Genomic DNA, 16,918 nt, shown 5'->3' on the forward strand with positions numbered 1-16,918 from the left:
TATATATATATAAAAAGGATCACCAACTTTAGAACACAGTTACAAATACTCTAGTTCCAGTGCTTGATGGAGAGCCAAGAGGTCCGAATGACTGGATATCCTCCAGAAAGGCATGTTGTGCTGTGTTTGTTAGAGGGGGGGAAAAGGTCAGGAAAGACGAACAATGTGACACAGGGCGGTATATGACACATGAGGCTACTCAGGTTAACACCACACATTTTATGCTACTGTGTTTCTGGATTGATTTTTGCTAGTAAGGTACTGACAAAAATCAGAGCAAAATAGATCTGAGCTTGATAGTTCAACAGAAGTTAAAATAGCTGGATAGTCTTTCTTAATAGTTTCTTTGTAAAAACTCCATTATTTAGTAAGAGCTATTTGCTTATTGTTAGCGTGCAAATGCATATGAAGGAGCTTTAATGGGAAATCCCTTTCTGCTCCACTTATTAGACTTTGCAAAATACCGAATGATCACTTAAAGGGCTATAAGACTTTCCTTAAAAGAGGCCTCAGACACACCACTTTGAAACAGAGTTGAATTACACTTTTTTCCATCGAGGAGATAAAAAGAAATCTTATTGGATAAGAAAATAACACATTTCTGGTTTAAAAAATATAATTTGAGTTACAAAAAGCATCACCATCTGTGAGATATGCAAATATATGCATTATTCTCCTTCAGAAATTCACCAGAATAAAAAAAACCCAACCCATACTTTCATGTTGTGTTCAGATCTATTTGTAATGTGCTATATTCATCCATCTCTCTGAATTCTGTATATATCCATGCAGTATAGCCAACGTTAAGAAAAAAGCATGCCAAACTGGAAAATGCACAATCCAACCATCTCCGTTTAGCACAAGCTATAAAAGACCCATCACCAGAACTGTACCTATATTAAGGAACCATTTGGAATGAGCATTTTGGATATTTTCATTTTGTTTCCATTCCAGCTACAACACTAAAAAGGTTTTAGTATTTTTCTACTCCTAGCACAATGATATTTACGTCACTTGCCCTGTGCAGACATTGTGAGGCAAAGATTTTCAATTTCTGCACACTTCCAAGATTATACTAGGCATTATGGTGCAAATTACTGATTTAAATGGTTTTCGAACATTGAAAACTTTTTTGGTGAAATTTAGACTTGAATTATCAAGAGAAAATTGAATATTTCTAAAGAAACAGTTATTTTGTTTAAACACAGATATAGTGCAAAATCTCTATGCTGTGTTCTTTCTTCTTTTTCAGATATGTCTTTCTTGAAGCAAATTATATGTTCATCATATTTGCTCCAGTAAACTACAGATCTTCATCTATGTTAGTAAAAAATTTGCACATTCCTTTAGATGTTTTTCCACACTCTGTATCACTTCCTGATGTCACCATTTAAAGCAGACCGCCACCCAACCATCATGTCATGGCCCTTTCTATCTCTTCTGTTTTTCTATAATTTTCATGAAGCTACTCAGAAATTTTTACTGCAATAATTTTTAATTCACTTTTAAAATAATTTTACTTTTTTTATTTTTAATTTCCAAACAGAAGTGAAGCAAATGCTAGAATCCAAATGGTTCATTTTACTCTAAGTTTTGATCTCATCATGCTCTTGTTGCCTTGCATCTGTGGACTGAAATTATTTGTCATTCTGCCATTGTGCAACACTGACAGAAATGCAAACAGAAAGGCTTGCATTAGTAGCTATGTATCACACCAACATTTCAGGAGACAGGTTACCTTTTTTGCTGCCTGTTCTTCTTCTACACCATCCCCAATTACAACATATACTACTTTTCTGCCAAACCTTTGCATTATTCGTTCAAAGCAACTCTCTTTTCCTGGAAGATAAATGAGATAAGAGTTCAGAGTGAAGTTACCTGATTAGCTGCATGTTCCTCATCTCGGCCATCTCCAATCACAACATAAGTTATGTTAGTGCCAAATCTGGACACTATACGCTCAAAACAGCTCTCTTTGCCTGAAAAACAATGCACTACTTATTCAAGCTATCAAGTGAGTTATGGTGAAGCCCTACAAAGGTTAATTGCAGTGGTAAGACAGTATTACTACTACTTTTTAAAGTTCCCAGCCTTGGGATTTAAAGCTGAAACTAGTGAGAAACAATTAATTTTCTTAATGACATTAAGCTGCTCCAGGTAAAACTAAATCTCTTTCTTAAGTGGTACAGGAAATCCACTAAAAATGAATAGGTCAGTGAATTAATAATTGAATTTAAATGCTTCCCTATTATTCTGATTTTTTTTTCAAGAAAAGCAGCAATTTTAATTCTAATGTATCTGCAAAAATGGGTGATGTGCAATGGAAAAACTGTTCAAAGAATAATGGACAAGTAAAATAAAATTAGACAGTAGGTTTCTGGGATCACTTCCATGAAGCATTTGGCTCTTTTGGAGAAATGTAGAAGCATGCAGGCTAAGCCAGTAACAACAGTATACAGGATTCAAAGGGACCAAGCAAAGACATCTATTGATCTTCTCATTGTACTGCAGATTCAGTTTTACCAACAAATGCTTGTGCTACTGATCCTAAAACTGTCCTAATACGATGATTTTGCTGTTTCCACAGACAATCTCCATGTTTAATTAACTGTTTCCATCAGGAAGTTTCTTTTTTGACATGCAACCTACACATGCCCTATTGCAAAGAAATCATCAACTCTTGTCATACCTCCCATCAACATAGAGACTGATTATTTTTTTCCTCTCTGCAATAGCTTTTTACCTTGTTTGTTACTATATCTATCCCCAGCATAAGTATTTCAGTCTCTTACACAAGCTCATGATCATTCTAGATCTTTTTCAACTGTCCCACAGAAAAGGGCTTATGATTAGGAGAAGCATTGTATGTATTAACTGCTGAGTGAGGGCCCGATTTCAGTCTGTGCAAGTAACAGCTGCAATTATAGTCTTTTACTCAGCACAGTGCAGAGATGAAAAGTAGAGACATCTTGTATCCCATAGAGATTATTGTGCTCCTGACAGGGGTGTAACAGCAGCCACACTATTCCCAGAATGAATTCCTGGTGCAGAATTATTTTGACAGAGCTTCCAGAGGCTGTGCTTCACTTCAACACCCCCTTCTGTGCTGTTGGCACTATTTCTTAATGCTCCGTCCTTTGGTCCAAGAGCAATATCAGTGGCTGAATCCAACATGTACAGGCTGTATGACAGATGACATTTGTTCCAGAGGCTGCTCAGTACCATGTGGTATTTGGGATACTTCATGCCTTAAGTTTTTAAAGTATCTGAGGCACTTCTGTCTAGGGGATGGCTACAGCTCATTAAAGGATGATTGCAGTAACAGTTTTTCCTCGCACTGTTAGAATATGCATTGTTTATTCATAAGTGAAAATCATTGAGGAAATATATTGTAATGCTTTTGTCATTGAAGTGTCACACTCCACGTTATATAAGGTGTCATAGGTATAGAAATTAAGCATTCCTGAATTAATAGTTGGTACATCATGAAATCTGACAAAATTATTGGTCATTGTAGACTGTGTCACATTTCACAGGAATGACGTGTCTTGGTTTGTAAGAAAATTTTGGATACAATTTCCAAAACCCATTAATTTCTGAATTGTGATACACAAGAGTTACATTATTATCAACAGAATAAGGAAGTGCCCTTGTGGCATCCATCAACACAGCTTCTGTTGTCATTACCACCAATGATGTGCTATGCTTCCAGAAAAAGCTTGTGAAGCAGTAGCCGAGCTTACATAGAGCTGAAGGTCAGAACAGAGACTTTAACAGAATTTCTGCTTAGACTCGAATTCATAAAACACTTTTCTTCATATTTTTTGTTTTCTGCACTGTACTTAGGAGTTTCTGAGGCTTTTAATCAGCACAGGAACATTTATTCCTTCTGGCATCACTGAAAATGAGCTGAATTTGGAAATTATATATGTAAACACCTATAAACATATGCAATGCCTTATAACTAATGCTGTAAGTGTCAGGGAAGTGGCTTGGAATCCATCCATTACTAGCAAAAAGATATTGTTAATCCAGTGTAGTCAGAATGGATAAAAGAATAATATTCTTACCTATTTTGGTTGCACTGTAAATATTTTCAATAGGAAAAGCTCCTCCTAAGCTGTATAGCAGAACTTTTGCAAGTGCTGGGATAAGCTGGGTTGTTGTTACCAATACATTTACACAGTTACTCCTAAAATGAGAGAAGTAGTTTAAGTTTAAATAGTTTAAAGCCATTACACAGATGCTGATGAGGTAAACCAGCTGTGAAGAGCATATTCAGAATTTCTTAACATTAACTTTTACCCACACAGCAGTGCTGCTTAGCACCATCACTTCCAAAGAAATATACAGAAAACATTTTTGGCAAAATACTTTAAAAAATATTTGTAGGAAATATTGCACACTAGTTTATAAAAACCAGTTCCTTGAAGATTGGTCTACTTAAGATCACCAACTACCTCTGAAAATAGACATTCAAATGCTTTGAAAGAATTATTTTCATTCTAGAAATTAATTGACAGTAGCTACCAGACAAATAAAGTGCTGGAATCACTGAAAATGAAATCACTTTCCATGGAATTTTTAATATGTTCTATTCAAGAGTCATATTAGACCTGTCCTGTTCTTTAAAGGAACTAATTTATTGTAAACTAAAAAGTCAAAAAATAGCTATTACGGTTCAAAACTAGAAATTGTTTTACGGTGAACTCAAATACATACCTTGTGCTGATAATTGATAATGATTTAAGTGCATTTGTTAGCCAGGAGTCTGTCAGAGCTTCAATCTCCGCTCTTAATTGCAACCATGCATCTCTTTTAGCGGGACCCAGGAGGCCTTTTATGTGAAGAAGCAAGAAAAGAAAAAAAAAACATATTCTGTATTAGCTGGAATGTATAGACTTTGTGGTCATTGTTTCTATTTTAAATCCCACTAAAACTTGAAAACACATCAAATAGAAAATCTATTGTCCTCAAGGCTTAGTAAATGGGTCTCTGTTTTAATTTGCACTCCACTATATCAAGCAAAGTCAGAGAGCATTGTTAATGTTAAAAATTAGTAATCTGATTTTTTTTCATCTATTCAGCCTACTTTACTACATTTCAAGTATACCTTTCAGAAATACTCATTTTTTAAACCAACTCCTTACATACATCTTGCACTAATTATGAGAGGCAGTCACAGGGAGATCCATGGCATCAGGATCACAGGCAGAGATACTTACAAAAGAAGAGACTTTAGAATAAACTTGCCTTTGTAGTATCTGCATATGTTTAAAACATCTCTGATTATGACTTTATATATCTGTGAACCTCAGGTTACTCATATGGAAACACATTTGTTTGCTGATGGCTTGCTCTTCATGTTCTGTTGTTGTTAATAATGATAGCTCATTTTATAGCATTTACAGCCCTGAAAGGGCTGTATATCATGTGCTCATTTCTCAGTTAGTCCTTAATAGCACCTTAAAATCTCCTTTTGGGTATGAATGGTCAGTTTTTTAAAAATACCCAGACTATTGAATATTGACACATGAGTTCTTTGGAACCAAGCAATTTTAAATTTAGATTTGGTCCCAGAAGAATAAGGAAGCAGGCTTCATGATGTTTGGTGTCTCTCTTTTTCACAACCCATGTTCCCAAGAAGTGGTGATGACTGTCTTCAAAAATCTGAAATGAAGCAACCTAAAAATATGTAGTTTGATCTGGCCTTCTGTTGCCTTCTACCAGCTATTTTGAAATAAACAGATACATATGTGATAACAAGATTATTAAAAAAGCTAAGAAGTAGAGGATGGATGCCCACTAAGGATGGAATATATTTCAGAAGCAGGATTTGTGGGAAAGAATAAAAATCTTAATTCAATGCATCCCTTATCTATACTCTGCCTTTGCAATGATTGTTCCTCTTAGTGTGTTTCTCTAGTCTGTGCTCTTGGACTGAAGCTCTTACTAATGTTAAAGGTTTTATGAAATGTAGCAGGTTTAAAATCTTAGGTGCATTAGGAGACCTAAGAAACACCAGTAAACATTTGGATAGTGCAAAAAGGCAGGGCAAGTGAAAGCCAATCATTTACGATCACCCTCAGATCCTATTGCTTCATCCTGCAGCAAGTAAAGACACTGAACTTCTAAGAGGAAAGAAATATTTCAGGTTTATGTAGTTTAAAAAATGATTAAGGTAATGACTAATTCACTGTCTGTATTAGTAGTACTGTTTCCCATTTTTGAGAGACTACAGGACGTGAACACCAAACTGTCTAGTTTTGCTAAAGGTGAGCTTTACTTTGAGTTTCAGGTTTCTCTGAAATAAATTTGAAATGAGTTGAAAAGGTCCATGCCATAGAATGGGAGTGTTCATTTGGACTCCTTACTAGTGGTGTTGGCCTCTTTTTATCCTCAACTGTGGCTGTAGCAATAAAGCTACAGCAATGTAGCTTGAAGACTTTTAAGTATTCCCTGTTCTCACAGTCTCTTCTTGAGGGAGTCAGTTGACACATTCGTCTCCTCAGAAGAGGCTGTCCACCTGTGCAAGTCACACAGACCAGATTCTTTCAGTTCTGTTGCTTGATTTCCTGCAAGTCTGATGACGTGGACACAAGTCCATGAATGAGAACAGTAACAGGAAAGCTTTCAGTCCAAATGAGACTCTGGACCAAATGAGATTTCCTGCTAACACAATTAACTGTGCAAGCTACAGAGTCAACCAAAGGGGCTAGTCGTATGACAGTGCTAGAGTTTTCTTGAATCCACTAGTGAAAATAGACTAGCAGGTACCCAGCAGAGAGTTCAGCAAATAATGTGTTGTTATCAACCAGATCATGAAAACGTAGGATGGAAAAGGCCAGCCACAATCACTTTGCGCTGTGGAAACTATACAACGTCCTCCCTAGAATAACAGCAGATTTGACCTAAAATAAGTGGTGAAACCAATCAGGAAGGTAGGTATAACCCAGCTGTGTCTGAAGGAGAAAAATGGACTCTGTGGAAATTAAACAGAAGCTTGCTTGGTTTCTCCATCTTTGGTTCTCCTACACAACAGCATGATGTTGGCTTTGCCCTTAGAGTCAGTAGCTTTCAATAGCCCAAAGTCCAGTCACATCACTTTCCATTTTCCGACACATTCCCTTGGCGAGAATCCATTGCCATGCAGTTTAACCTCATCAGCATTCTAAATTGGTTTTGAAAATTAAACTCACCTCCTATGTTGTTCTTGTAAGTATTATACAACTCTTTTACTCTTCTGTAACGGAAAGCCAGCTTCCTCATCCAGTCAACCCCTCCTCTTACACCTGTTGGCAGACAAAGGTTTGCACTACTTGCAGCTGCATGGAAGCCATCAGTTGCAAAACTGTAGGTACTGCAAACACCCAAAATATAGTAAAAATAAATACAATGTATTCCTGTAAATGCTCAATATATTTAATCTTTGAAGGAAAAAAAAAAAGTAAATGCTTTATCTCACCTTAGGTCTTGTCCATTATCATCAGAAGAAACATCATCTATATGAACTTGATCACACTCCTGCCGAAAAAAAAAAATCAAATTATAAATTATCTTATAAAAGCGTAAGGTCTCCGTATGATTAGTACATATGTTAAAGAAATGATCGGTGAAGGCCACTAAATACACCAGAAGATGGCAGCGTATGTACACTTACAGCTTCCTATTACCACCAACTCCTCCTACACTGTATAAATTAGTTAAAATAGGTCATTAGAAAAGCGATATGTAATTTTAACATAATTTTAGAATAAAATTATTTTATTTGAAAAAACCCAACAATTAGAAGTGTCATTTATAGTCTCCCTAGTATACCATTATTCCAAAATCACCTAAACCTTATTTTCCCACTTCCTAAAAGCTGCTGCTGCTGAAAAAAACAGGCATGTAAATTCTGTTAAGTCTCTAGGAGTTTGGATGCTTATCAGAGTCTTTTCTTGATTTATCCAAATGCTTTTGACTGGAAAATCACAGAAGATCAAGCAGTCCTGCAGAATTTCATTATTTCCTGGTTTCAGAAGAGATGGAAGTAACTCCAGGAAACTGAGGTACACTGGAAAACTGAACTCCTCTCCAAGCTGTTTTTATAATTGGATAGCTACCAAATATTCATTTCTGCACAGTGGTTATGGCAGAAAGATAAGAAAATGTGGGAGAAGCACAAATAATAACTCAAGCCACCATGCTGCAGTAAATGTGAACAGGCATCATATTACAGTTTCCTGTAGTTGCTAGAATTAACATCTTAACCCAAAAGACACATCTGAAATTCAGTGTCTGGAAATTTTACTTTCCTGTACATAAGTAATCTTTCTACATTTAAAATAGCTGCCATTAACATAATCCTAATATAATTTCTGAAAAAGTTCAAGGATGTATGTAAAAATTACTCCCCAGTTAATGTTTTCAGATACATTAATCTTATCACTAATACAAAATGAGGCTGAGCTTTCAAAATTAACAGTTCTGTGACTCAAATAAAAAGTCTCCTGGGTCATCTACTTTAAATAAAGTTGCTGACAAGCAGCAGTTAGTCAGACTCTCTGTGACATGCACGAGTATGCAGTCCTAAGTTTCCAATCTCAGTTTTGTACCAGTGCTAAGCTGTCCAGATAAAGGAGAACTCTGAACAGGGGATTGGTTTCCAAATGTGTATGCCACAAATTCCTAGAATGTGAATCTGGGGAATTACAATTTCTCCTTTCCATTTTGTTTCCTTTGCACTGAATGTTAAGACTTTTACTCATGTGAAGTAAGTTTTTTAAAAAATAAATCAGCAATTTTTGTATAAAATAAATACATATGATTTCATTTTCAGACACATAATTTCATTCAATCATACAAGCAATCATAATTTAAAATTTTGTGTCAGGACTAAAAGAATGAGTGGCCAAACTCAGCTCATCTGGCTTAATCCATTAAGACAAGCATGAAAGAGGAACAGAAATGAAGCACTTTTCTCCCCACAGAAGAAATAAAATATTGTAGTTCTGTCTCAGGAGACTATCTGGAGCTGTAAAATATTTTAAAGCAGCTCCTTTTGGATGTAAATAGAAAATGAAAAGAAAAAGAAAAAGGGAAGTGGTAGCTGAAAGGAATAAAATATTTATTTCTTTATCCTTATTATTTACATTCCAGAAAAAAATGCAACTGTACTCCACCCAGTGTAGGACATGCACTCAAAAATCAGAGAAAAAGCTCCACTAGGACAAATTCTAACTGTATTTTGCAATGTCTGAACAATATCTGGCTTCCTTATCAACTTCACAGATTTCCCTGGAACTGGTCAAAGTGTAAGATAGTTTTTAAAAGTTTAAAAATCAGTCCTGTGGATTTCTACAGGTAGTTGTACTAACTAAATGGAGGGCACACAGAAGCCCTGAAGGATAAGATAGAGTGTCTGGTGCTGTTTGGTTTGGTTAAGCCTTTCAGCTACATTGTTCCAACCTTGAAAGTTCCAGATAACTGCTCTGATGGTAATTTCATTATTAAGTTAAACATGAGTGGGTGGCAAAGGCTCAGCTGTTTACTTTTTTTTTTTTTTATCTCACAGTTTGTTCATTGAGTCCAGGAACAAGAGATGAGGGGAACAGGCAGTTTTCTGATTCCTTGCCCCTTGTCCCTGCAAGAAGATTCTTAAGTTTCCAGCCACATAAAAGCACTCTCCAGCGTCCTCCTTTTCCTCCTTCCTCTTCCCCTTTATGGCTCATGTCCTCACCATACTGTCAATATGCATTTGGTGACCAACAACAAACTCACGTGCCCACCAGTCCTTGCTTCGTTTTACTTAGTTTTCTTGTTTACTTATCTACTTCAATGAACATGTTTACATTTTACAAATTCATTTATATGGTGTGAAAAATCTTTCTGGAAAAAAAGAAAAAGTGGAATAGATTTGAGATAGTTCTCTACTTTTCCCGAAAGCAACAGGAAACCGTGGGACTACATTATATCTGAGTTTGCTTTAAAAAAGACTAAAGAGTTGCAGGGAGGGAGGAAGGAAAGCACATAACCTGTCACTTAAAATATTAAGGTGAAATAATTTTCACATCAGCTACAGTACTGGCTACACTCAAGTCACAGTTGATCACTATCAGTGCAAGGTCTAAACTAAGAAAGATAAAATATATTTCATATTACTGAGAGTACAGTAAAGGAATCTAGATACAATAACTGGCTTTATCTTGAAGCAATACTAACTTAAATTATATCTGATTGAAGTCAATTCTTTGCAGCCTAAAAATCTGAGAGTACAGAATCAACAAATTATCTATAAAAATTATCTTCCTGGAATGGATAGTAATTTCATTATCCAGTAATAACACTGAGTCACCACACTGAATACAAAAAAGTTATTATTGAAGGGATATTCAGCACTACGCTTTCTTAGGCTATACAGAACATGCCTTTTATGTATATGCTTCAGTCTCTGTTGAAACTAGTTTGAACTGCCTCCCAAATTCTGATTTACCTATATCTTATCTTTTATTTCTTATTTCCATTTCTAAAGAGAAAAAAATGTAACAAAATCTTATTCAAAATATGGTAGGACTATCATAAAAATGGAAATGTAATTCAGTTTGTTTGAAAGAAATACTCTATTTTCATCATCATCCTGAGAGTGGAGGGGGATAGCGGATTTGGAAGATTCATGTCCAATTTCTTGCCATTTGTAGAAATTTAATTTTTTGTGTGAATAGTATACTCTCCCAATATTTCTGAAATCTGTCTTAAAATTAATACTGAAATAGGGAGAAAAACTTAATTTTATTCCTTACCTGGTTGAGAACAGAATGTGTTAGTTTGGATATTATTACAGATCTGAGTCCCATCTCTAAGGACTGTTTTAGGCACATGAACTTTCTAGAGCACCAGACTCCTAATTTCATGGCAAAACACCAACTGCCCTCCCAAGAGATACTCCTCAAGCTAACTAAAATTTATACACTGAGAATGAAATAGCTGGAGAACAGCTGAAATAAAAGTGCAGCTTGGCTGATTAGAACAAGGGTTACTGGGTCAGCGAGGAATGTCTCAGCAGATTGGAATTTCTGCATCAGCAGTCATTGTAGAGAGAAGGTTTTTCATAGAGGAAGGAAAACTTCACTTTTTAATGTGATAGCTTTCAATAATTAGGCTTTGGTATGTGGTCTTTGCAACCAAGAAAGAGAAGGGGAAAAGAGTGCTTAGAGGATGTAGTGCATGGAGTCAATATTCCTGGAATGTAATATTCATTAGTACATTACAGTTGTCATTGCCAGATCCACCAGGTTTATTGTGGGACGAAGATGAAAGCAAGACAGAACGTATGGGATCTGATGGCTCAGCATTAAAAAAGTAAGATGATGGAAAGGATAAGTAATCTGTCTACTGAATAAAGGCCTCACTTCCTCCAGTAAGAAGTGAAGGTCCTCTGTCTTGATGGCCATGACCACCAGCAGCTCAGCACTCACCTTTCCTCTCCTGGGGGAGGATGGAGAGACAGAGAAAAAGAGATGAAGAGAGGAAGAGGGATGAGAGAGAGAGACTCCAAGTCAGAATTGGGGAATTCTCAGAATTACACAGTCATCATGCAGATGCACTGTAATATTCAGTAATGACTGTGTGCTCTACAAACAAATGTGAACAGACAGATTTATTCATCTGCATATTAAAGAATACCTCTGTGTACTTTGACAGAGGATGCCATCCAATTATATCTTATTTGCTAAGACAGAAAATTGTTGGTCTTCTGGCATGTGCCAGAATGTGTGCATACAGCTCATTTCAGAACAGGAGGTTTTGATTTGGAGTTTTAGTAATATTATAAGAGAGTTGATTTTAAAACAAAGATGAATTCTAGACTAGAAAATATCTAATTGCCTATAGAAATTAGTTATAATCAAATCAAATTGATTGAGTTATGAGATTCTCCAGAAGAGTCCCCGAGTACTATTTTTTTGATTTACCTAACTGTTTGGATACTGTTCAAGCTCTGGAATGAGCAGGAGTATGAATTTTTGGGAAGGATATTACAACTACCCTATGAAGAATATACAAAATGTGATGATCCACCCTCAGCTGAACCTGAGATCTACAAAGAAAACAAATTATGAGCAAAAACAATGAAGCTTTAATGGCAAGATTAAAGAGGTATCGAAAGAGAACATTTTTCTGAACTCTTCCATCTGAACTCTGCACGTTTGAAGAAATCTGGGCATGTGCTGCTGAATGATTTAAAGTTCATTGGGTGCCACATGAAATCTGAACACACAGGAGCAAAGGTCTGCTAAAAAGTAACTTAAACAATACTTTGAAAAATTTATTTGGAATCTATCCCTGGTACAGGGAACCAGAAAGAGAATATTCACTGAATGCACTTGCGTTGTCAAGTGATGACTCACTAAGACTGCAATAAAACACCGACTGGCAAAGGCATGTCCAGGGCTTTACTTTCTTACATTTCTGCTGCTGGAAGGAGGAAGTGCAGCCCAGCTATAGAGTGGAATTATCCCACTTTCTTGACTTAAAAGGAAACAAGAACGAATGAGGTCTGCAAGGGATGACAAAGACTGTCACAGCCTGGTACCTTCTGCTTTTCTTACTGTTTACAGTTGACGAAGTGCACACTAGAAAAATGAACATCCTAGTGAATGGAAAAACCTCACTTACCCTCATTTTTCCTATTCACTCATCATAGACCTTTCTCTGACATTTAAAACAAAACCTCAGTCTTCCAACTGCCATTAGTGGCCAAATATATGTCCACGGAGGGAACTCTGGGATCCACTCCGAATAAGAAAACAATTGATTTAGACCAGGGAAAGATCTGAAAAGCCCATAGTTTAATTTGAGAACTATTTTTCACCGCATGTCTGTTGACACACATGGTTGTAAGACTGTCACTTTCCATGTTAACAGATCCAGACTCCCAGAGTGAAATGAAATGTCTGTAAAGTCCAGCTGATGGGCCTGCTTCCCAAACCACTGTTGAGATCCATCTGTGTGCTTCTGGCAGGTGAGCAGTCCACAGCAGTCACTCCCTAGAAAGAGGTCTCTTCTCTTTCTGACTGGATGCCAAATTGCACACCCTGGGTATGTCATGACAAAACATGTGGGTGCCCGGTTTCCTCAGGAACAGACATCACTGATGAGTTCTTCTGTCATAGTCCTAGCTCTCTGATGTTGCTGCCTTTGAGGTAAACAGAGTACTCTACTTTTGAGCAAGAAAGGTGGTCTTTTGGCCAAAAGTCTACACAGGTGTATGAAGAGAAGAACACAGCCTTTTGTGGTCAGATGAGGGCACCCATTGAAAGCAAATGTAAAGAACTTTAAGAGAAAGAATGGAAGGCACATACATCCCACTGCTGGAAATGACTGCAGACAGCTATCTATGGAAACTGAAAAGATGGCCACAGGACAAAGAGAGGAAAGGGTAGTTTGCAGATTCCCTCTCTCACCCAGTTTCATGGAAGGACTGTGGTGCCACAGGAAGTCACTGCCACCTGGCTAACCTTCCTCTGATTAGAGGGAGGACAAACTCAAAGTCTAGGTATGCAGAAAATGTCACACACAACAAACACTAATGCACAAGAAATCATGACATTAAGAACCCAAGCATAATGGTGTTTATGTTCCTTTGTTTCTTACCTCTAAATCATTAAAAAATAAATGTGTGTCAGCAAGACTAAAAATCATTTCTTCCATTCGCAGTCCAAGGGTCACTGCCATTGGTGGATCCTTAAAAAACAGAAAGCAAGGTTAACTACTCAAATACCTTTAAGTTATATCAGAATTACTTTAAAAACTCCTGTATAGAAAATGTTTTGAAAATTTAATGCTGCCAGAAATTTCTTTAAAATCTTTTAAGTATTAAGTTATTTTAATACAACACTACAAGAAGAGACTGTTGAACTTGTGAGAGAACATTTGGGGAGCTGAGAATGTTGAAACATCAACATCAAGTTTTTTGAAAGCAAATACATTTGTAGCCTGATTAAATTGACAGGAGTACCTACACCTGGTGGCTGTATATAAACCTGCATAAAGGCGGCTGTAAACATATATCTCACAAAAGATATGTGTAAAAAACCCAATATTTATTATAATAACAATACAAAAAGATTTTCATCTCTGAGCCTTTCATAAAAGTATATAAGTATATTGCTTGTCAATTTGTGGACAGAAAAAAGCTGAGTCATGGAGCAGTACCTAAATCTTTCTAACCCAATACACTGAGTCAGAAGCAGAGGTAGGAATAAAATTATTTCATGTGACACTCAATCCACTGCAGAATTCCTCTGATCTCTTGGCTCTTCTTCCCAATTTTTTCGGCATGCAGAAATCCTAACCAAGTTCATGCTAAACTGGACTTGGAAAGGTAGTCATCTCTACCAAATGATTACTTTGTAGGCAATTATCCTACACTGTGACAGGAAGGTGTGTCTTAAGAGGCCTTTTCAATTTCTAATGTCTCTGCTTTATAAAAATACAGAAGGTAGACTGAACCTATGCCCATTTTCCTAAATTGAGTTTCACTTTGAATAAATCATCACTGCCTTGCCTATGCTTACACCTATATGGCTTATTTCCTGTACTTTCTGCTGCTCCATCATGTATCCTCAAACCCTGTGCTTGGTCCTTCTCCATCTCAGTGTTTACCATTCTACCATGGGAATTCTACACACTGTCAAATTTCCAAGCTGTCTTTTATCATTTTATTGCAAGTTTTCATTCAAAAAAGTGCCTGTAATTGTTCTTCTAAGTTCTCTTCAGTGTGTCTACAATCGATGGCACAATTCTTTAGGTGGTCCACAGGAATGGGACAGCATATGCATGTTAGTTTGTTTGTTTGTTACAGATCATCCCTTCATTTCTGATGAAATACAGGATTCTTGTCCCTGAATGCAATTCATTCAAAACATTGCATTTGTTTGTAGGTCAGCTTTCACACTGTCAAATCACTTAAGCTCAGCAAGATAACCCAAATCTATCAATCTGCAATAACAGTTTGTCTGAGAGCATTTAGTGTATAGTAAATGTGAGATAATTAATTTAACTTTGTTAGGCTTGCTAGGAAAGAAGTTAAGCCAATTTGCATGACCTTACATTTGTTTTAGAATAAGAATGCACATGGACAGTTCCTGATACTTAGCTGAGACCTGGAAACTCATTTTATCATTGCCTTAATCATCTGCCTGAGCTCGTGATGTTCAGTTTAAATTTTTTATGTTTAATGTACTGCAATGGACTTCTAAAATACACATGATCCTCTTCTCATTAGAATAAGGAACAAAATTTATATTTCATAATTTAAAACCTGATTGACACTAGCAAGTTTTCAGAAATACTTGAGACTTAAAGTATAAAAGTTTACCAACATCTGGCAACAAAATCACACAAAACCTCAAATGATCATTTGTTAGTATTAGAATCAAAGGCTTCCCAATCAGAATCAGACATCTGCTACTCCAGGGCTTTGCAACGACAGAATAAAAGATGGCTTCTACCCTCAAGCACTTAAAAACTAATGGCAAAATCTGAAACATAGACTTATTTTGACCTTTGCTCATGAAAAGTCAAACTTGAAGGGGAGAATAGTGTATGAGAAATTGTAATGATCCAAAGTTAGACCAAATTCTCTGGCAGTGAAAGGCAATATTATTATGTTGACCCTTGAACTGGTCTAGACTACCTTTCAGAAGTAAAAACCTAATGCAGTGCTTAGTAACATAACTTCACCCCCTATGTCTCATGCAGTCATGTTTACTGGATCTGAAAGTCATGTGTCTGAAGGCAGCAGCAAGAGCAAAGGTCAGTTTTCCAGGGAGATGATTAAGGAACACACATTAGCAGATTTGCTAAACTTCATGTAAGATACTTAGAACACAAATCATCAAAAATACTCTGGACTCAGGAGATTCCTTATCAAGCCATAATGCTTTTATCAAAATGTTATCACATATGAGAGAAACATGTGTTTCTCTCTCCTTTTTCTTGTGTTCTTTTCTGTGCACAGTAAATTATATATTTTTCTTCCTAGATACAACATAATAGAGAGCATTTGCAATGTGCTTCTTTACCTCAATCCTACGAACACTAAGGCATATGCATAACTTCATGCACAGGTGGTAACTCATTATTATTTTTGTGAGTTAAATTATTCACTGGAGTGATTCCAAGACTGGAATCTCATACTTTTGATTCCCAGCCTTTTTTTTCTTCTTCCTGGGTAAAAGCAGATTTAAATGCGGAAATTTGCTGTAACGTATTCCATTATAATCCAATTTATTTTTTACAGAAACTACCAACTATGTATTGCAATTTCCTGCCTTGCCTAGTGTAGTTGAAGGACATAAATGTGACAAAGCTTTTATGATTTTCTTATTAGTAGTATTTTTGTAACCAACTATGCCAGATTTTATTACCATTAAAATGAGATTTCCTATATTCCTGTTTTGACAAAGGCCTGTATCGGATATTGCTAGGTACTATATGTAAAATAAAATACAGCAGAGAGAATTCATTTCAGCTTAGCATGAAATCAGTCTGGGATCTCCCCATAACAACTTTTGCTAAGAAGAGTCACTGGAACTGAATTCTCAAAACTTGAACCTTCCTCTAATAAATCAGCCAAAACTTGCACTGCAACTGGTTAATAAGAATTAAACATCATGTTCTAACTCTTGCCATGTTACATTCATTCCTTCACATAAAAAAACTAGACCGAGAAAGCAGATTCGTCAAGATCTTGGGGTTTTACAATGTTTGTGCAATGTGGAGGAACATCCCAATCATCTTTCAACTCGAAGCAGAAATTGCAGACTGAGTCAAGTGTCACAAATAACTTAGTGTTGAAAAGAAAGCAAGAAGGATATGCAGCTGATACAGATTTGAGTACAGTAAATTGAGAAACTGAAAAAAAGGCAGACAGAAC

The 16,918-nt window shown here is 36.3% G+C and overlaps 1 protein-coding gene across 4 annotated transcripts in view; it reads right to left on the bottom strand.

Moving 5' to 3' along the window:
* Positions 1 to 39: 39 nt before the first annotated feature.
* EYA4 (EYA transcriptional coactivator and phosphatase 4) overlaps positions 40 to 16,918 on the bottom strand; it is a 47,446-nt gene continuing 30,567 nt past the window's right edge. For 3 of the 4 annotated variants that reach the window (XM_010195029.1, XM_010195028.1, XM_010195027.1), the window contains 7 exons: positions 13,633 to 13,722; positions 7,466 to 7,524; positions 7,200 to 7,360; positions 4,723 to 4,837; positions 4,071 to 4,192; positions 1,739 to 1,839; positions 40 to 120 (listed from right to left, as the gene is read on the bottom strand). In XM_010195029.1, the coding sequence (XP_010193331.1) occupies positions 40 to 120; positions 1,739 to 1,839; positions 4,071 to 4,192; positions 4,723 to 4,837; positions 7,200 to 7,360; positions 7,466 to 7,524; positions 13,633 to 13,722 (729 nt within the window). The remainder of the gene's footprint in view (positions 121 to 1,738; positions 1,840 to 4,070; positions 4,193 to 4,722; positions 4,838 to 7,199; positions 7,361 to 7,465; positions 7,525 to 13,632; positions 13,723 to 16,918) is intronic. The other variant, XM_010195030.1, reaches the window with a different exon arrangement.

The sequence above is a fragment of the Mesitornis unicolor genome, unplaced genomic scaffold, assembly GCF_000695765.1.
Source record: "Mesitornis unicolor isolate BGI_N332 unplaced genomic scaffold, ASM69576v1 scaffold44661, whole genome shotgun sequence".
NCBI classification, from domain to species: Eukaryota; Metazoa; Chordata; class Aves; order Mesitornithiformes; family Mesitornithidae; genus Mesitornis; species Mesitornis unicolor.